The 20,582-nt window shown below is 51.9% G+C and overlaps 1 protein-coding gene across 1 annotated transcript in view; it reads left to right on the forward strand.

The window, feature by feature from the left end:
* Nucleotides 1-588: 588 nt before the first annotated feature.
* SPTBN4 (spectrin beta, non-erythrocytic 4) overlaps nucleotides 589-20,582 on the forward strand; it is a 72,437-nt gene continuing 52,443 nt past the window's right edge. Inside the window, exons 1-7 of the mRNA XM_070632774.1 lie at nucleotides 589-732; nucleotides 2,838-3,024; nucleotides 13,411-13,562; nucleotides 14,647-14,820; nucleotides 17,363-17,454; nucleotides 18,607-18,687; nucleotides 19,871-19,986. Coding sequence (XP_070488875.1) covers nucleotides 2,853-3,024; nucleotides 13,411-13,562; nucleotides 14,647-14,820; nucleotides 17,363-17,454; nucleotides 18,607-18,687; nucleotides 19,871-19,986 — 787 coding nt within the window. The 5' untranslated portion in view covers nucleotides 589-732; nucleotides 2,838-2,852. The remainder of the gene's footprint in view (nucleotides 733-2,837; nucleotides 3,025-13,410; nucleotides 13,563-14,646; nucleotides 14,821-17,362; nucleotides 17,455-18,606; nucleotides 18,688-19,870; nucleotides 19,987-20,582) is intronic.

A 20,582-nucleotide genomic window follows, 5' to 3' on the forward strand; every position in this document is an offset into this window, starting at 1 on the left:
AGTGTGACCCCCATGTGAGTGTGTGACAGATGTGACAAATTTGAGTGTGTAAAAGTGTGTAACACTGTGTGATTGTGAGGCCGTGTATGATGCGTGAGTATACTCTTTGTGACCCCACGGGAGTGTGTGACAGTGCCTGGACATATGTGTGCTTGTGTGTGACACCATGTGGGTGATGGTGGCACTATCTGAGTGTGTCACAGTGTGTGATGCTACTGGGCGCTGTGCCCGTGTGGGACCCAGTGTGAGCATGTGTGTAACTGCATGTGAGTCTGAATGTTTGACCCTGTGTGACCCCATGTGAGGGGGTGACTCCGTGTGAGTGTGTGCATGTGGATGATGTTCATGACGCTGTATGTGACCCAGTGTGGGAGTGTGTGACCCCGTGGGGGTGTGTGACCGTGTGACGCCACCTCTGGCCCCCGCGAGCGCCGCTGTCTGTGACACGCCGTGGCAGGGCGTGTGACCGCGCGGGGGCCAGCGCTGCCGGCGGCCGGGGCGGCGGGGACCGCGGTCGGGAGGGGGTCCCGGGGGCGCGCCGAGCGCGGCGGCCGCGCGAGCGGGGGAGGCGCGGCGGCGGCAGCGGCGGCGCATGCGGATCTGGCCGAGCGGCGGGGCCGGCGGGGCCGAGCGGAGCCGGGCCGGGCCGGGCCGGGCCGCGGACGCCGACAGGGAGGGCGGTCGGGCGCGGCGAGCAGCGGGGACGGCGGTACCCGCGGCCGCGGGGCGCAGGTGAGCGGCGTGGGGACGGAGAGCCCCTCCCTGCAGCATCTCCCCACCTGCCTGGGCATCCCTCCCCCGCGCGCCGTGGGCACGGCCTGAGCGCCCAGGGTCGCCCCGGCTGCGGGCCGGCGGAGGGTCGAGGGCAGGGTGAGCCCGCGTCCCTCCACCCAGTCCCACCTCCGCGCTGTGCGCGTGGGTCTTCCACCGGGGCCTTGTCCTCCCCAGGCCCCCCTCCTTGGGCACGGTGACTAGACTGCAGAGAGAGAGAGGCGCGGCCTTGCAAGGGTTAAAGCATGCGCTCCATCCCCAGCCTCGCCGCTGGGCCAGCCTTGCTGGGGCCGCAGGACGCCCCTGTCCACCTCCACCGCGGCCGCCTTCTCCCCTCCCTCTCCGTTCAATCACGTAATGGCCAGGGCTGTTCGTGGCCGACCTGACCCGGAGCTCACCAAGTGCTAAGCGCCTCCCCATCCCCAAGTGTCCTCCATTGAGGAAACAGTGGTGCTCACCATTTAACTGGGAGGGAAACTGAGGCACAGAGAGGCCAAGTTAAAGATATGGATTAAAGCTACAGCAAGAAGGAAGCGGGACTTGAATTCAATTCTGTCCGACTCCAGCACGGGCGTTTAGATTTGCTAAGAAATGTGACAAGAGGATGAATAATAGTAGCAAGGATCATGTATTGAGGGCTTGCTGTGTTACTAGATACCATGTTTCTTGCATTATTAATTCATTTCATCTTCAAACACCCCTAGGAAATGGGTACTATTATCATTACCATTTTACAGATGTACCAACTGAGGCCCAGAGAGGGGAACTGACTTGGTCAAGGTCATACAGCTGGTAGGTAGACATATGCCCACTTACAGCTTTCTATGGGGAAGGGAAGAATATCAATGGATTTTGGAGTGTCCACCAAAAAGGACAATGTCCGCTACGCTGACCAATACCTAGATCCTGCCTTCTTAGAATCTCGTGGGTTGGCAACTGTGTGAATCTTTTGAGAAGGGGGACACGGATCTCCTGCCAGTTCTCTCCTTCTTAGTCTTGGAATCAGGCCTGGGGTTCCGGAGGGTGGGGGAGATGTATCTGATGTCTCCCACCCCCTTAAACTTCCTAGTTACAATCTGGCAGTGTTCTAGAACATAGCTCTGGAGTTGGACAATATCTCAGTTAGCTATTGCCACAATAATGCTGCATAAGAAACCACCCCCAAACTCACTGTCTTAAAACACTAAGCACTTATTTAGCATCGAGTCTGAGGTCAGTGACTCAAGCTGGGCTCATCTGGGCTTATTCGCATGTTGGGGTGGGGAGGGGGCTATTGACTCTTGGTGGCTCTGGCTGGCCTTGGCTGCCACGACTGGGGCCTTGGACCTGGGCTAGCCTAGCCGTGTTCTTCTTGTGGCTACAGTGACGCACAAGTAGAAATATGCAAGGTCTCTGGAGCCCCCGGCTCAGAACTCACAGCACTTCCAGCTTGTTCTGTTGGTCAACGTAAGTCATGTGGCCAAACTTAGAGTCAAGGGGTGGGACATGTCTGCCACCCAACTCTTCCAGCCCTCCCAGCCCCACAGTAGAACACTGACGAGTTATATGGCAAAGGGTGTGGCTCTAAGGATGAAGAATTGGGGCGGTTAATTTGATCACAGTGCCTGTCTTTGAATCCTGGCTACTCACTAGCTGTGTGACCTTGGGCAAGTGAATTAACCCCTCTGTGCCTCAGTTTTCTCCTCTGTAAAATAGGCCTGATAATCGCCTATATTTAGGGAGTTAAATTTGTGGGAATTAAATCAGATAATACCTATAAAGTACTGAGCACAGTGCAAGTGCTGAATAAATGTTATTATCACTACATTACAGAATTCTATTGATAACAAGGTTATCCTTCTAACAATAATAACATTGACAATTTGCTGAGCCCCTGCCCTGTGCCGGGCACTAACTAAGCCAGGTATGAAGAGGTCACAGTGAACATTATCGTCATTATTATTGTGTCCACTTTGAAGACAGGGAGACTGAGGCGAGAGAGGAGACAGGACTCCAAGCGTGTCGCTGTTGGGACCTCTGAGCTCAGGCCCTGTTTCCAGCCCTAACCTGCCTCTGTCTGTCCCCAGGCCTCAGCTTCCCCGATGGCGCAGGTACCGGGGGAAGTGGACAACATGGAGGGCCTGCCGGCCGCTAACAACAACAACCCTGCAGCCCGCTGGGAGAGCCCAGACCGGGGCTGGGAGCGGGAGCAGCCTGCCCCCTCCACCGCAGCCGCCTCGCTCTTCGAGTGCTCCCGCATCAAGGCCTTGGCAGGTACTGGAGGACGCCTGGGGTGGGAGGAGGGGATGGAGGGAAGGGAGGGGCAGCTGGGATGGCATCTGGGGACCTGAGAACCTTGGTGGCCTGGAGGATGCATGGGAAGAGAGTTACGGACCCTCAGAAGTTGAATCTTTAGACCAGCGCTGTCCAATAGAACTTTCCACGATGATGGGAAAATGTTCTCCATCAGTGATGTCCAATGTGCTAACCACTAGTGCTTGTGGCTACGAGCACTTGAAATGTGGCCAGCCCTCCTTGAGGGACTGAATTTTTAATTTTATTTAGTTTTAATTACTTTAAAGGTAAATAACCATGTGTGGGTTGCGGCTGCTGTATGGGGCAATCAGCCCAGAACCTTAGAAACGTACAATCCCGGAAACGTGGGACTGCGTAAGCGTGCTTCCTTAGGATCCCCAAATGCTGAAACGCTGGCTCTTAGGACCTCAGAATGTCACAATTAGAGAGCCTTCGAACCTGAGACTTTAGAAATGGAGATTCTTGGGGCCGGCCCGTGGCTGAGTGGTTAAGTTCGCGCACTTCGCTTGGGCGGCCCAGGGTTTCCCCGGTTCAGATCCTGGGTGCGGACACGGCACCGCTCATCAGGCCATGCTGAGGCGGCATCCCACATGCTACAACTAGAAGGACCCACAATTAAAAATACACAACTATGTACCGGGGGGCTTTGGGGAGAAAAGGGAAAAATAAAATCTTTAAAAAAGAAAAAGAAAATGGAGATTCTTGGAAACATAGAACTTTATAATTGCAGACCTTAGAAATTTTAATCATTTGCCCCTAGGATCTTAGATGCTTAGAAACCTAAACTCTAATACACGTAACTTCTTAGGGCTTTATAATCCTAAACCTTTAGAATTTCAGATTAGAAATGTGGATCTTGAGAACTTTGACATAGAATAGCCAAACCCTCCCACTTTGTCCCTGAAATAATCGTAAGCCTTGAGGTTTTAAAACTTTAGACTCTGGGGCCTACCTGGTGGCACAGCGGTTAAGTGCGCACGTTCCACTTTGGCGGCCCGGGGTTCGCCGGTTCGGATCCTGGGTGCGGACATGGCACCACTTGGCAAGCCATGCTGTGGCAGCCGTCTCACATATAAAGTAGAGGAAGATGGGCATGGATGTTAGCTCAGGGCCAGCCTTCCTCAGCAAAAAAGAGGAGGATTGGTAGCAGATGTTAGCTCAGGGCTAATCTTCCTCAGGAAAAAAAACCAAACAAACTTTAGACTCTTAGAACCTTTGACTCTTGGGATATGAACATCTCAGAAACATAGAGCGTTATAAATATAAACTATAGATTGTTATAATCATGAAATCTTCACATTCTAAAGTCAGAATCAGTTCCTTCAAAATCTCAGAATTTTAGTAACTTGGCATTTGACAATCATGGGGGTCTTCGAAACTAAGATTTTGGGAACTTTATAATTGCAAGATGTCAGGCAGCGGTGTCAAACTCCAGGTCGTCCGGGGAAGCAGGTGACGTAAATGAGTGAGTGGTCTGGGGGCTGTGGTCAGCTGGAGAACAGTACCCTGGTCGCCAGCTCTAGCCACGGGGAAATGAGGGCCCAAAGTTGCTAGCTCTGATGCTTATGTGCAATTTCCCAATTTAAAAAATCTATGTATGCCACAAAGTAGGAACGAAATTCAGCCCTTGAATTGCCAGCTTCCTCAGATTTAGAAACCTAGAGTGATATAAACATATACTCATGGAAACTTAAAATTGTATTTTTAGACTCTTGGAACCTTAAAAACGTGGGAGCATATCAACTTAGAATTCTACAATTTATTATTTCATCCACAAATATTTATTCGATGCCTGCTCTGGGCCTGGCCTGTGCTGGAGAATGTGAGGGACATAACGGTGACTGAGCCAGCCCCAGTCCTGTCTCCACAGGGCTCCCAGTCCAGTGGGAGAGTGAGATCTGGCCAGATGGTGATGACCCAGAGGGGTCAGGGCTGGGATGGGGGAGGCACAGGCAGAGGGCTGTGATGGGGAAGCCCAGGGGCTGTAGGAGCCCAGATGAGGGGCCTGATCCGGTCTAGAGAGTCAGAGGGCTTCCTGGAGGAGGAGGTACCTGGAGGAGGACATACAATTTTAAGCAGAGGGGGCATGTGGTAGCATGAAGATGAAGGACTCTTCAACTCTTAGAACCACTGACTCAGAGAACAACCGCCCGGGACACCTCAGACAGCATCTTTGGTGCAGAGAAATGTAGGGATCCCCTTTAAGAAAGAAAAATTTCTCGGATACTCCTCGTGCCTACTTAAATTATTATAATTATAGTTTTGTTAAATGCACACAAGCACACAACTCTGTGTATATCTCTTATGTCTACCTTCTCTGCAACTAAAATGCATTATATGGGACTCTAGACCCAAACCACAAAGCCAGTAGCATCCAGCTTAACAGTGACTTCCGGATGCTGCTGTGCTGCTGGAACTTTTGCTGCTCAAAATGCTGATGTGCCATAGACCGCTGGGGTGCATTTTCTTTTGCATCCCTTTGCCCACTTTTCTTGTAGTTTTCCCCTATTCCAACTAAGGCCAAACCTTTGAGCAGAGTCCTCCGTAACACGTTTTTGCATGAAGACTTTTAAAAAAATTGTCTACATTGCACACCTGAAACTAATATAATGTTATGTCACTTACACTTCAATAAAAAAAAAAGTTATCTGGACCCCATGCTCAGAGGGTCCCCTTAATCACTTTCCACAGTTTGTGGCTCACTGTTATCACTGGTTTCTATGAGGCCCTCTCCTCTTTATCTGCTCTTTTTTCTCTTTTATTCTCATATCTCACACCGATGCCGCCTCCCCTATAGGCAACCATTCTGATAGTTTTAATGCAAATCTTTTCGCTTGCACGTGGATGACTTTGCAAAATGTGCATTGCTAATTAGCGTGCATGTATACCTCTATTTTCGCTCTTTATTAAAATATCGCATGCATACAGAAAGGCAGATAAATCAGGAGTGTCCAGCACTTCCACAAAGGAGCACCCTCTTATAACCAGCACCCAGGCCAGGAAACAGAATAAGGGAGCCCCAGAGAAGGCCGCCTGGGGCCCTGTCTCTCTCACCACATCCAGGAGGAAACACTCTCCTGACTTCTGACAGCCTACCTTCCTTCTGCAGGTGTTTGACGTCGTGTGCATGGAATCGGGCCGTGTGTCCCCTTCTGTGTCTGGCTTCATTCGCTCAGCACTTGCTTATGAGCTTCCTCGGCGTCTACCTGTGCTTGTAGGTTGTTCCTTCTTGCTGTTCCAGGTGTGACTATAATAGCCCATCTGTTCACCTGTCGACGAGCATTTGGGTTGCTGCTGAATCAGGGCTATCCCAAACTAAACTATTATAAACTCGGAATTATTGTTACAAACTAAACTATTACGAACTATTCCTGCTATAAACGTTCTCGTACGTGTTTTCGTTGGGCATAAGCACTCCTTTCTGGTGGCTTCTACCCACGTGGGAGTGAGATTGTTAGGGCACAGTGGAGGTGTATATCTAACTTTAGTAGAAGCTTCCAGTTTGCCTCATTTCACATTCCCACCAGCTGTGCATGAGTGATTCAGTCGCTAGACATCCAGCCCTTGGCATGGCCGGTCTTCTTCATTTTAGCCATTCTGGAGAGTGTGCGTTCTATCGTGGTTTTAATTAGCATTTTCCTGATGATGAATAACAACTAATGAGACGAAACACCTTTGCAGATATTTGTGGACTATTTGGATCTCCTCCTGGGAAGTGCCCATTCACGTCTTTTGCCCATGTTCCTATTAATTTTCCTGCCTTTTCCCGATGGTTTTGTAGTTCTTGTATATTCTGGGGACCAGTCCTTTGTCAGATACATGTGTGGTGAATATTTTCTCCCACCATGTGGCTTGTCTTTTCGTCCTCTTAAGGATTTCTTAATTTAAATGTAGTCTAATTGGATAATGATTTAATAATTATTTCCTGTATGGATAACGCTTTGTGTCTTCTTCACGAAATCTTTGCCCACTCTAAGATCATGGAGATATTCTTTGATATGTTCTTCTAAAAGCTTTATTGTATTCCCTTCGCATTTCGATTTATAAGCCAAGTGATGTTTGTTACTGTGTTCAGTGTGTGTCCAGGTTCATTTCTTCCCCCACATGGATATCCAGTTGACTCAGCTCCGTTTAGTGGAAAGATTCTCCTTTCTCCTCTGAACTGCATGCACTTTGCCATTAATCTGGGAGCCATATGTGTACGGGTTTGTGCACGCAGGCATTGCCAACTGATGTGAGTTTTTCCATGCTCTAGATTGAGTTTCAGGCACTGTTTTCTTACATAGCACTCTGCCTGAACGCTCATCCACGTGGCTTTGTGTGCATCTAATGTGTTGCTTCCAACTGGTGCGTGGAACCCCGGGTGTGATGGATTTCAAGGATGCACTCGTCTTTCCCAGGGATGGACAGCCAGGCTGCCTCCCACCCTGAAACTGCCCCCTCGCACCCCCACCCCCAGATGGCACCGCATTGAACATCCCTGTGCGTGCTCCCAGGAGCCAGTGCGACAGAGTTTTGGGGGCATATACATAGGGAGAGAATCGCTGGGTCGGGGGGAGAAGGCAGTAATTTAATTGGACTCTTGGCTTTCAGAATGGCTGCCCCTGTGTGTAACTCCCACCTGCTGGCCTGAGGGTGACGATATTCCCACATTTCCACCAATACCTGGTATTCTCTGGCCTCCTAACTTTTCCCAGATCAATAGCCAACAATATCATTTACACGTTGTCTCTCGATCCTTTTATCCTTGATCAGTAATGGGTAAAGGAGTAGTTCCTCTGCTCTAGGCCAGCCTCAGTGTATTACAGATAGGACTAAATGAAAGTCTCATTCTAAGGAAAGGTATTTCGCTTGTGATTGGCAGTTACCACAGTGGAGAAGAATATGTAAATGGTCAAATAACTCAATAGGAGCGCAATGGCAGAGGTGGGACAGTTGTTATTTGTGGCTTGGAGTCTTGATGGCCCAAAGGTGTCTGTGCTGGCTAGAGTCCTGGCAGGAAGTAGATAGGCCCCCTCAAAGGGGTAGAATGGAGGCAAGTTTAATGATGGGACTGTTTACAGAGGTGTGGGCAGAGGTCTGGAAGCCTGCCAGGTGGAGGCCCCAGACACTGGGGCAGGGCGGGGAGTGGGGAGAAGGCAGCTAGGGGAGAGGAAGCAGGCGCTGCCAGGAGTTGGTCGGGCAGGGAGGGAATACATTCCTCGGCCCTTCCTCTCTCCTCCCATCTCCTGCCAGCCAAACTCAATCGAAAGTCTGAGGCCTTTGAGGGGCCCGTTCATACGGCCCACACCGCCCAGCCTCCCTGGGCCTAGAGCAGGGGAGGCGGCACCAGAGGGGCAAACTGAACACACTCACCAACACCGTAAACATTCAGTGTCATCTTACCGCAGAAGTGGTACTCTGAGACATGTTGGTTTCACCCCCACTGTGTTTTATAAAAATGTGAATCAATTACTAACTTTTAAAAATAGGGCGATTTTGTCTTTAAAAAATCCAGATTTGGGGGGCCAGCCCGGTGGCGTAGTGGTTAAGTTTGTGCTCCCTCTTTCAGCGGCCCAGGGTTCGCAGGTTCAGATCCCAGGGGTGGACCTAGCACTCCTCATCAACCCATGCTGTGGCAGGATCCCACATAAAGTAGAAGAATATTGGCATAGATGTTAGCTGAGGGCCAATCTTCCTCACCAAAAAAAAAAATCCAGATCTTGGGCTCCTTAGGGAGCATCACATGATATGGCAACACTGGCCTCCATTCCTGCAAGGCTCCAGTCACAGGGCACGTGTGGCGCTGCCCCATCTTAGGAGGGCCTAGTTTTTTGCATTTCAGAGCCTGCCTGGCCCGTGTGGGCATTTCAGGTCTGGACCCCAGCTCCATACTAACAGGATTAGAATCACAAAAACTGAGATCTCATGACATAGTCCTTTTGAAGTTCCCATCCAGATAGTCCGGGGTGTGTTTCTATTAATTTTCTTTGGGGGGTCATTGAAATGAAATTACGAAATAAAAGATATTCTCATGGGTCCCTGCCCTCCAAGCATGAGTTCCCAAACACCCAGCGTCCCCCAGAACCCACTGAAGAAACCCCGATCTAGTCCAAACCCCTCATTTTGCAAGTGGGGAAATGGAGGCCCAAAGAGGAGCGATGACCTCTGAGAGTGACACAGCCCGTCATCCATAGAGGTAGGACTGAATCCTGCTGCACTCATTCTGGCACCCCTGTGGGGGGTGCCGAAATTCCATTTTCCTCCAGCATTGGCTCAAATCCGCTATTTGGCCTGGGCATTGGCCCCTGAAAGGCAGAATAACCAGATCCCCAATTCCACATCTTCTCTGTCATCACTTCCTTGTGTGTGGAAGATGATCCTGTGTTCCTGCAGGTCCCCATCCTATGCAAACAGCGCCAAACTCATGCATAAACAAGCAAGGTGTGGCGTTTGGATTTACTACTGGTTTCTGCACATTCACTTCCAAAGTAGAAGTAAACATTCAAGATCTAATTTGAAGTAAAAAAAAACACAGGTCGGTCAGTGTATGTTTTCTAGCAATGTATATTTTCTACGGGTAGAGTCAAATGCCATATTAATCATGTTACAAAAGGTAAATTTTTTTAATGAGTTCATAATAGTTTACATCAATGTGAGGTTTCAGTTGTACGTTATTTCTTGTCTGTCACCACATAAGTGCTCCCCTTCACCCCGTGCCCACCCCCTACCCTCCTTCCTCTGGTAATCACTGAACTGTTTTCTTTGTCCATGTGTTTGTTTATATTCCACATATGAGTGAAATCGTCTCGTGTTTGTCTTTCTCAGTCTGGCTTATTTCGCTTAGCATAATTCCCTCTAGGTCCTTCCATGTTATTTCAAATGGGGTGAATTTGTCTTTTTTCTGGCTGAGTAGTATTCCATTGTATATATCCACCACATCTTCTTTATCCAGTCATCAGTCAATGGGCACTTGGGTTGTTTCCATGTCTTGGCTGTTGTGAATAGTGCTGCAATGAACATAGGGGTGCACACGTTACTTTGGATTGTTGATTTCAAATTGTTTGGGTAGATACCCAGTAGTGGGATAGCTGGGTCCTATGGTAGTTCTAGTTTTAGTTTTTTGAGGAATCTCCATACTGTTTTCCATAGTGGCTGCACCAGTTTGCATTCCCACCAGCAGCGTATGAGGGTTCCTTTCTCTCCACACCCTCTCCAACATTTGTTATTTTCAGTCTTAGTGATTATAGCCATTTTAACAGGCGTAAGGTGGTATCTTAGTGTAGGTTTGATTTGCATTTCCCTGATGATTAGGGATGTTGAACATCTTTTCATGTGTCTATTGGCCATCTGTATCTTCTTTGGAAAAATGTCTGTTCATCTCCTCTGCCCACTTTTTGACCAGGTTGTTTGCTTTCTTATTGCTCAGTTGTGTGAGTTCCTTGTATATTATGGAGATTAACCCCTTGTCAGATATATGATTTGCAAATATTTTCTCCCAGTTGGTGGGTTGTCTTTTGGTTTTGATCCCCGTTTCTTTTGCCGTGCAGAAGCTCTTCAGTCTGATGAAGTCTCACTTGTTTATTTTTCCTTTTGCTTCCCTTGTCTGAGAGGAGATGGTATTTGAAAAGATCCTATTTAGTTCGATGTCAAAGAGTGTACTACTGATATTATCTCCCAGCAGTCTTATAGTTTCAGGACGTATCTTCAAGTCTTTGATCCATTTTGAGTTTATTTTTGTGTATGGCGTGAGATAGTGGTCTATCTTCCTTCTTTTGCATGTGGCTGTCCAGTTTTCCCAACACCATTTATAGAAGAGATTATCTTTTCTCCACTGTATGTTTTTGGCACTTTTGTTGAAGATTAGTTGTCTGTAGATGTGTGGTTTTATTTCTGGGCTTTCAGTTCCTGAAATGTACATTTTTGAAAAAAGGAATTATTGGGAGATTTCAAATGGCTAATAAGGGAAATAGACTGGCAACTCAAATCTTGATTCCTGCACTAATAGGAAACTCAAAAGTGTGACTACTGATTTATTAATAATGAAATGCGGACAGTATCCGTACAGGCTAAGCCGCCGTGACGAAGAGACCCAACAGTGCAGTGGCTTAAAGGAGCTGGAAGCTTCCTTCTCTCTCCCGGACAGTCCCTAGAGGAGCAGCCTTGTTGGCAGCAGACTCCGCTCCAAGGAGTCGGGCAGACCCCAGGCTCCGTCTTCCTCCTGTTCTCCGTGGACCTTGGTGTTCAAGCCTGTGGGAGTCAGAGGAAGGGGGAGGAAGGCCAGGCAGCAATTTCCTTTTTTTGGTAAAACATTAAATTACGAATTAATTATAGATTCCCAGGAAGTTGCAAAGATAGTACAGATGATAAAAAGACCAATAACCCAATTAAAAAAATAGGCAAAGGATTTGCGTAGATGTTTCGCCAAAGAAACAATATCAATGGCTGATAAGCAGGAGACGAGATGCGCAGTCATTAATCATTAGGGAAATGCAAATCAAAACCACAATGAGGGGGGCCAGCCGGGTGGCGCAGCGGTTAAGTTCGCATGTTTCCCTTCGGCGGCCCGGGGTTCACTGGTTCAGATCCCGGGTGTGGACATGGCACCGCTTGGCAAGCCATGCTGTGGCAGGCGTCCCACGTATAAAGCAGAGGAAGATGGGCACGGATGTTAGCTCAGGGCCAGTCTTCCTCAGCAAAAAAAAAAAAAGAGGAGGATTGGCAGATGTTAGCTCAGGGCTAATCTTCCTCAAAAAAAAAAAAAAAAAAAACCCACAGTGAGATACTACCTCACACCCACGAGGATATCAAAGCACCGGAAAATAACAAGTGGTGGTGAGGATGTGGGGAAATTGAATCTCTCGTATATTGCTGGTGGGAATGTAAAATGTTGCAGCCACTTTGGAAAATAGTCTAGCAGTACCTCAAAAGGTTAAGCAAAGGTTACCATTAATCCAGTCATTTCATTGCCACGTCTATTATATACTCAAGACAGTTGAAAACATGTGTCCACACATGTTTGTACCTGAATGTTCATAGCAGCATCATTCACCCCAAAGTGAAAACAACCCAAATGTCGGTCAGTTGATGAATAGGTAAGTAAAACGTGGCATAGCCATGCAATGGAATATTATTTGGCCATAAAAAGGAATAAAGTACTGATACAACGTGGGTGAACCTTGAAAACATTATGCTGAGTGAGAGAAGCCAGACACACAGCCGGCCGTATATTATATGATTCCATTTACATGAAATGTCCAGAATAGGTCAATCCATAGCAACAGAAAATACTTCAGTGGTTGCGTAGGGCTGGGAGAAGGGGGGATGGGGAGTGACGGCTGCTGGGCACAGGCTTTCTTCTTGGGGTGATGAAGATCTTCTGATATGAGTTAGTGGTGGTGGCTGCACAACTCTGTGAATATACTAAAAAACACTGAATTTACATGTTTAAAGGGTGAATTTTATAGTATGTGAATTATAGCTCATACTTAAGGTGTTACTTAAAAGAAAAGATGGTAAGAGAGGTCCCAAACAATTTCTTTGTAAGCAAGTCAGGCAGAAGTTGCACACGTTCTTCCTCTCCCATTGGTGGTCATGCGCCCACTCCTCGTCCTAGGCTTGGGCATCGTCTGGCTGGCAGGCCACCTGCTGCAGAGGAGGAGATAGGTTCCTGCCCTCAGGGAGCCTCCAGTCTAGCATATTCCTTCCTCTTCATTCCCCATAGCCTGCCAGTTGCCAGGTCGTACTTTTCCATCTCTAGATAACTCTCCAATATGCTCGCTTCTCCCGTGCCCACGGCTCTGCCCTCATCCGGCCTCGCCCTCCCTCTCCTGGGTCCCTTCCCCCGTCTCCTCCCTGAGCTCCCAGCTGCCATTCTTGCCTGGTGATCCACCCTCCCCACAGCAGCTGGAGATATTCCTGAAACAGAACTCTCCTCCTGGCCCTCCTCCTCCTTAACCTTCCATGGCTCCCTAGTGTACTATCTGTGCCCCCGCAAAACTGAACTCTGACGGAAGGGCTCTGCCTGTAGTCAGAGCCTAGAACAGCGCAGGGCACACAGTAGGCGCTCACATATTTATTGGAAGAATGAACAGAGCCGACGAGGGTAGGAAGCATAGGAAACAGGGAAGGCTTCCTGCAGAAGTGGTAGCTCAGGAGAACTTCAAAGGACTGGGAGGCTGTCCTCATGTGGGCTGGGGAGAGGAGGGGATGGCGCCCCAGGTAGGCGGAGCCACTGGCGTAAAGATCTAATGGTTGCGAAGAGCTGGGCCTGAACAGGGTTTGGTGGGCGGTGGAGGGCTAGGGTGGAGCTGGAAGGGGGAGCGCCCGGGGTAGGGCCGGGGCTCTTTAGGACCTGTGCTTCAGATGAGCGGGAGGCCGTGCAGAAGAAGACGTTCACCAAGTGGGTGAACTCGCACCTCGCCCGCGTTGGCAGCCACATCGGGGACCTCTATGCGGACCTCCGGGACGGCTTCGTGCTCACGCGGCTCCTGGAAGTGCTGTCTGGGGAGCAGCTGGTGAGGGGGCCAGAGGGGCTGGGGCAAGAGGGTGGCCCTTGGGTCTGGGGCTGGGCTCCCCCGGGGGCGGGGCGAATGGATGGGTGGAGCGTCCTGGAAGGGCGGGACGGTAAGAGGCCCCTCCTCCCTGGTGGGCGGGGCTCTGGCACCGCTTGGTTGTGAGTTGCCTGGGGGCATGGCTGGGAACAGAAACCGGATTCCGTGAAACTTGAGGACCCTTGTTCGGCCCGGACTCTGGACTTGGGTGGGGCTCCATCGGAAGGGATGGGGGTGTAGGACAAGGCAGAGCTTTGTTAGAAGGGACTGGCCTGGTAGTGCGCTTGCAAGGGGCATGGCTTTAAAACAGGAGCAGAACTCTGTTGCAGGGGGTCTATGGAAGAGGGTCCGATTGTCATCAGAAGGGGGAGGTCGTGGGGGTCTGGGGGACCAGAAGGGTCTGTTGTCTGGCTGTGGCTTGTTGTATGGGTTGCAGCTGTATTTCTGGGCTTGGATGGGGCTTCATCGCGAAGAGTGGGATTGTGATGAAGCTAGAGATTCATTAAAGGACCAGAGCCTGGAGCTCAGGAAGTCGTGAGGGGCATGGCTACACAACAGGAGCCAACGCCATTGGAAGGAATGGAGCTATAAACTAGGGGAGAGTCCTGGGGCGGGGCGGGGCTTGGTGGGAGTGGGCGTGGCTCCAGGCGGGGCCCGGGAAAGGGAGGCAGCGAGGCGTGTGGCCAGGGAACTAGTGGCAAAACTTTGGTGGCCTGCGTCAGAGATCCCGTGGAAGGGGCAGGATTATGGCTGCAGGTGAGAGCGGGGCTTCGTGAGAAGAGGTGTGGTTATCAGGTCGGAGGTGGAGCTTCAGTTGAAGGGGCGGGGCCAGGAACTTGAATAAACCGTGCAAAGACTTGATTCTTGAACAGGTCTGGCTGTGGGTAGGGGCAGGACTTCTTTTGAAGGATCCGGGTCCTGGGTCTTTGATAAGACTGAAGGGGCGTGGCCTGGCTCGGACATCCAGGGGGCGTGGCTATGAGGAGGGCTTCTTCGAAAGGGGTGGGGCTGAGGGCTTCTGGGTCTCCCAATACCCCTGCCGCCCTAGCCGAGACCCACGCGCGGTCGCATGAGGATCCACTCGCTGGAGAACGTGGACAAGGCGCTGCAGTTCCTGAAGGAGCAGCGCGTGCACCTGGAGAACGTGGGCTCGCATGACATCGTGGATGGGAACCACCGGCTGACCCTGGGGCTGGTCTGGACCATCATCCTGCGCTTCCAGGTGATCCCCAAGTGACCCCATCCCTGCGTCCCCCGCAAAGGGGCCTTAGGAGGGTGTCCCTCACCCACTCATTCATTCATTCATTCATTCATTCCAAAAATATTCCTAATATGCCAGGAACCCCATTGCAGGTGGTGGCAATGAAAATAATAATTAAAAAAAAGATCGTTATCACCACCATTACTCTAATCATCATTTGTATATTTTTTACTCTGTTTCAGGCACTGTTCTGAGCACTTGGCATTTAATACATACAACAGCCCCATAAATTAGATACTATTTATTATCCCATTTTACCAATACGGAAGCTGAAGCCCAGAGAGGTGAAGTAATATGCTCAAGGTCACACAGCTAGGTAGTGGAGCTGGAATTCAAATCCAGGCAATCTTCACTATTTTTTGGTCTTTATGGAGCTTACGTTGTGGTGGAGTAGACGGACAATAAACAAAGAGACAAATGCATAAACAAGACATGTATGGGAAAAGGACCCATTCTAGGCAGAGAAGTAAAAAGAATGATGCAGGAAAAAATAGATTATGATAAAGTGGGAAAAGAGATCTAAAATATCAGGTAGATGGTGTTGAGGTTTTAGCCTTGGTGGTCAGAGGAGGGCTCTCTGAGAAGCTGATAGCTGAATGACATACGAAGATGAAGGGAGAAAGCACTCTAAGCCGGGGGCACAGCAGATGCAAAGGCCCTGAGGTGGGAACAAGCTTGGCATGTTGGAGATCCAAGGAAGACCAGTATGGCTAGAGTGTAGGAGGCAAGAGGAGGACGGGGAGGAGATGAGAACAGAGCAGTTGGCAGGGCCTGAGTCACCTGTGATTAGCGGTTTGGATTTTACTCTGTCTGAGATGGCAAGAGACGGCAGAGTTTGATCAAGAGGAGGGACATAATCGGATTTAGAAGGATCCCTATGGATTGAGGGTGGTCACCAAATTTGAAGGCCGGGAGCCCAGGGAAGAGACTGGAGCTGGACCAGGGTGGGGCCATAGGGAGGTGAAGCAGGGGCAGGTAGGAAAGATGCTCAGGACGGGGAGTGGACACTCTGTGGGGAAGCAGAGGGGGAGGGAGATGTTTGGGCCGAGACTCAGGGCTCTGTGGCCTGGGGACCGGGGGATGGTGGGCCCCCCTGAAACAGGGCCAGGACGGAGGAGCAGATGTGGGGTAGACACTGAGGCCAGTTTGGGACGTGGTGGTTGTGAGGGGTTGGGGACATCAGAGGAAGCATTTAGGGGTCCCCTGGATCCTGGGAATGGAGCTCAGGGGAGGGGTGGCGACTGGAGACAGGTATGGGGGTTGTCGGTACAGCATCGGGCAAGGAGACGGCGGACGTGGGGGCTCCCCGCTGGCAGCTGGAGCCATGCACGACGGGCTGGGAACTCCCGGGAACCGAATTCTCTCCCTCGGAACCCAAATGCCAAACTCAGCTCTTGAGTCCAGGGCCCAAGTCTCGAACGCCCACCTGAGGCTCTCGAACCAGCAGGTTTGGTTTCTTTGTCCTGAGGCCTCTCTCCTTGCCTTGCAGACGGCTGCCTTGTCTCCGCATCGCCACATAGTCTTTTCTCTGTGTGTGCACATCCCTAGGGTCTCTTCCTCTTATGAGGACACCAGTCCTACTGGATTAGGGCTCCGCCCTTAATGACCTCATTTAACCTTTATCACCTCCTTAAAGTCCCCTTCTCCAAATGCGGTCACATTGGGGGTTAGAGCTTCAACTTAGGAATTTTAGGGGCACACGATTCAGTCCGTAACAGGGGGAGACAGTAAACCAGATGAGTAAATAAAACATCTAGGTGGTGATCCGTGATAGTAAGGCAGGAAGGAGGATGTGAAATTGGGGTGCGCATATTGAAATTTAAAATCAAGTGGTTGGTGAAGGCCTCCCGGAGAGGGTGACATGTGAGTGAGTAAAGGTCTCAAGGAGGGGTGGAGCCGTCTGGGCACCTGGGGGAAGGATGTCCCAGCAGAAGGAACAGCCAGTGCAAAGGCCCTGAGGTGGGCGGATGCTGGTGAGTTAGTGAAGAGGACAGCAGGTCTCTGGAGTGGAGTGAGCTGTTGAAGATGCGGTCAGACACGTCATGAGGAGGGATCTTGGGGACTTTTACTCTGAGTGAGATGGGGCCACGGAGTGTGTCAAGGTTAGGAGGCACGTGATCTGATTTGGGTGTTCACAGGGTCTCCGTCTCGGCCGGATGCGGAACAGACTGTGGGGGTGGGGGCAGGGAGACCAGCATGGAAGCCACTGCACTAGCCCAGGCGGGAGATGATGGTGGCTTGGCTTGGATCAGGGAAGTGGCCCAGATGCCAAGGAGGAAGACTTCTCTGGAAACTGAGGCCCTAATCTACAACCACCTCCCCCAATTGTGGACGTCCTGGCCCCCTCGAGAACCCATCTTCACCTTCCTGAACCCCTACCCCCAGCCCAACCCTGCCTCTCCCCGTCTTCCTCTGTCACCTGCCACCCTCCCTGGCAGTGGGGTGGGGGTATCTCCCAGCCTCAGCTCTTCAGACCCCAGCAGCCACGTTTGTATCCTCACAGATTCAAGTCATCAAAATCGAGACTGAGGACAACAGAGAGACGCGCTCTGCCAAGGACGCGCTCCTCTTGTGGTGTCAGATGAAGACAGCTGGGTAAGCGCCGCCCCCCCCCCCCCGACCCCTCCCAGCGGGGAGGCCTTAACCTCGGGGGTTCCTTCTGGGACAAGAGTGCAAGGGGCAGCCCGAGTCCTCAGTGTCAGAGGTCACATCTGAAGCTGACAAACTGGTAAATAAAATACGTCCACTCTGCGGACCTTGACGAATAAGCCTGTGTCACAATCCGGAGGCCAGGTTCAAATTTAGAACTCAGGCTCCTCAGAGAACTGGAAATGCTGGAAAGGGGTGGACTGTCTCCAGCCCTCCAGCCTGCTCCCTTCTCTCTCCCTTCTCATCCTGCCCCTCGAGAGGCCTCCTGTGTCCCTGTGTGGCACCCCCAGCCCTGGTCCCGAGCTCTGGCCACCTGCCCCTGAGAGCAGCTACCCCCAGCCCAGGAGGGCGCACCCCAGGGGCTCGGGCAGCTCGCCTCGGGGGTCAGGGTCCTGGGACCTTCAGTGGGGTTGAGAAGGGGCATGCACAGACTCTGGGCATGGCCCCTGGACCCCCAATGCTCGGCCCTGTGGGGAGGGGCAAGGCCTGGAACTCCAGTGCCCTCTGGAGAGCAGCCCCTGGGAGGAAGGAGGGAGGGGGCGGGTGTGGACCGAAACTGGGCTTCATCCTTCTGGAGCTGTCTGGCTGGCTTGCAATGATATCTGCTTTTCTGTGTGTCTGTCTTTACCTCTGTGTCTGCTTTTCCTTCTTCCTATCTCTCCATCTCTCTCTCCCTCCCTCCTTTCTTTCTTCCCCTGCCCCGTCTCTCTCTCCCCTCCCTTCTTTCCCCATCTCTGTCTATGTGTTGCTTTCACTCTGTCCCTTCCTCTCTCTTCCTTCTTTCCTTTTCTCCCTTCCTCCCTCTGCTCTCTCTCTTTTTTCTCCTCTCCTTTCTCTCTCTCAATCTCTCTGGCTGTCTTTCCATCTCCCTGGTTATCTATCTATCCATCCATCCATCCATCATCTATCTGTCTATCTATCCATCCACCCATCATCTATCTATCTATCTATCCATCCACCCATCCATCCATCCATCCATCCATCTATATCTATCCATCTATCTATGTCTGTCTCTCCCTCCCTTCCTCTCTCCCTTCCTCCCTCTTTCCTCCTGACTCTTTCCATCTCTGTCTCTGTCTCTCCTTTCCGCACTGCCAGCTACCCTGAGGTAAACATCCAGAATTTCACCACCAGCTGGCGGGACGGCTTGGCCTTCAATGCCCTCATCCACCGGCACAGGTACCCCCTGGCCTGGGGCAGCCCCACCCTGTCCTGCCCCCTACCCCCCATCCCTCAGGGACACATGTATGTACATGTGTGTATGGATGACACGCACAGACACAAGGACCCATCCCTGCATCTCTGTGCACACACGCACGTTGCCCTTCACACACATGCCCTCCACACTTACACACAGGTGCACACACCCACCTGGACCCCTGCACAGGCCACATACCCTGTGCACACATGGAAACCCGTGCACTCTGGCACAAATAGGTGCACACACGCAGATACTCATGCGCGTACAGCCTGCGCCTGCTGCTTAGATGCCCCCAGGGTGGGGGGCTCACTCCCCCGTGGATGGCCCGCTCTTCCTTCCGTTAGAACGTCCTTCCTTAAGGTGAGCCCCCCGAGGACCCTTCTGGCTCCCGGCACGCCCTCCTATTCATACCTCAGGGCCTGGCGCTGAACTGGCTGAGGGTGGGCACCCAGACAAGTGACATCCACATCGTGATTGTCCACATGACAGATGGGGGAAACTGAGGCTGAGGCCTGGAGGCTGGGAGGGCCTTGCTCTGCTGTGGCGGAAGCCAAACCCCACTTTTTCTGCTGTGGACACACAGTCACTTACAACCCTTGGCCCGTCACACATGCACACGAGGAGACCCAGCCCCACCTCCACACCCAGAAACTCACAAGCCGTAACCGGGGTCATGCCAATGATGGTAGCAGTTACGGAGTGCTTTCTGTTCTAAGTGCCTTCCCATAGGTCATTTAATATTCAGTGACCCCATGAGGCAGATGCTGTTCTTCTCCCCATTTTACAAATGAGGAAACTGAGGCACAGTGAGATGAAGTAGCTCACGCAGAGTGACAGCAGAAATGGCCGAGCTGGGGTTCGAGCCCAGGCGGGCTGGCTCCTTGCACTTCTGACAGCTACGTGGTACTGTCTGTACACGCCCAGGTAGACACGTGTGAGCCGTGAAGTCAGCCAACACGTGCCATCACGCAGTGCCCGCGCTCCCAGAGACACGCTGCACAGACGTGCACCAGCACACACAGCTTGCCCCTCTCGGGGTTGAGCCCCTCCTGCCCTCGCCCCGGGGGGCGGGGGAGCTCAGACAAGGATTTCTTTTGCCCGTTTGCCCCCCGTCGGCTCTGGAGCCTGCCTGCTGCCCGCCCACTCTGTGCCCCCACCCAGGCCTGACCTCGTGGACTTCAGCAAACTCACCAAATCCAATGCCAACTACAACCTGCAGAGAGCCTTCCGCACGGCCGAGCAGCACCTGGGGCTGGCGCGGCTGCTGGACCCGGAGGGTGAGCCTCGCCTGGCCCCGGCCCGGACCTCCCCTTGGGGCTCTCAGCCCCACTGCCGTCCCCAACTCAACTCCGTCCTACTGTAGCACCACCCCAAACCCCGAGGGCATTCCTGATCCCCGCTCCCTCCCAGCCCCCCCTCCTCACCTCCAGTCTCCCCCACTTCCCACCCCTACATACCTTACTTTCACCATCTCCATTGCTAACCGCAACCCCATCTCCATTCTTGTCTCCACCTGAAGCCCCTTGCCTTCCCCAACCCCATCCTCAATCTTCTCCCCCCAAACCCACCCCCCTCCGCTCCCCATAGCCCCAGCCCCACCGCCAACACCATCCTCAGCCCTGTCTCTAACACCATCCATCTCTCACCCCCAGCCCATGCCCATCATCATCCCCATCCCCAATTCCACTTCCACCCCCATTCCTATCCCCAGCCCAGCCCTGTGTCCATCCCCGTCCACAGCTCTGTCCCCAGCCCCAGCTCCTCTTCCATTTTCAGTCTGTCCCCAACCCGCGCCTGACTTGAGCCTCATGCCCAGCCCACGATCCCCCCGGCTCTGGCATAGCAGCCGCTCCCTTTGGCTGAGCCCCGCCTC

This window comes from Equus przewalskii, chromosome 9, assembly GCF_037783145.1.
Source record: "Equus przewalskii isolate Varuska chromosome 9, EquPr2, whole genome shotgun sequence".
In the NCBI taxonomy this organism is placed as follows: Eukaryota; Metazoa; Chordata; class Mammalia; order Perissodactyla; family Equidae; genus Equus; species Equus przewalskii.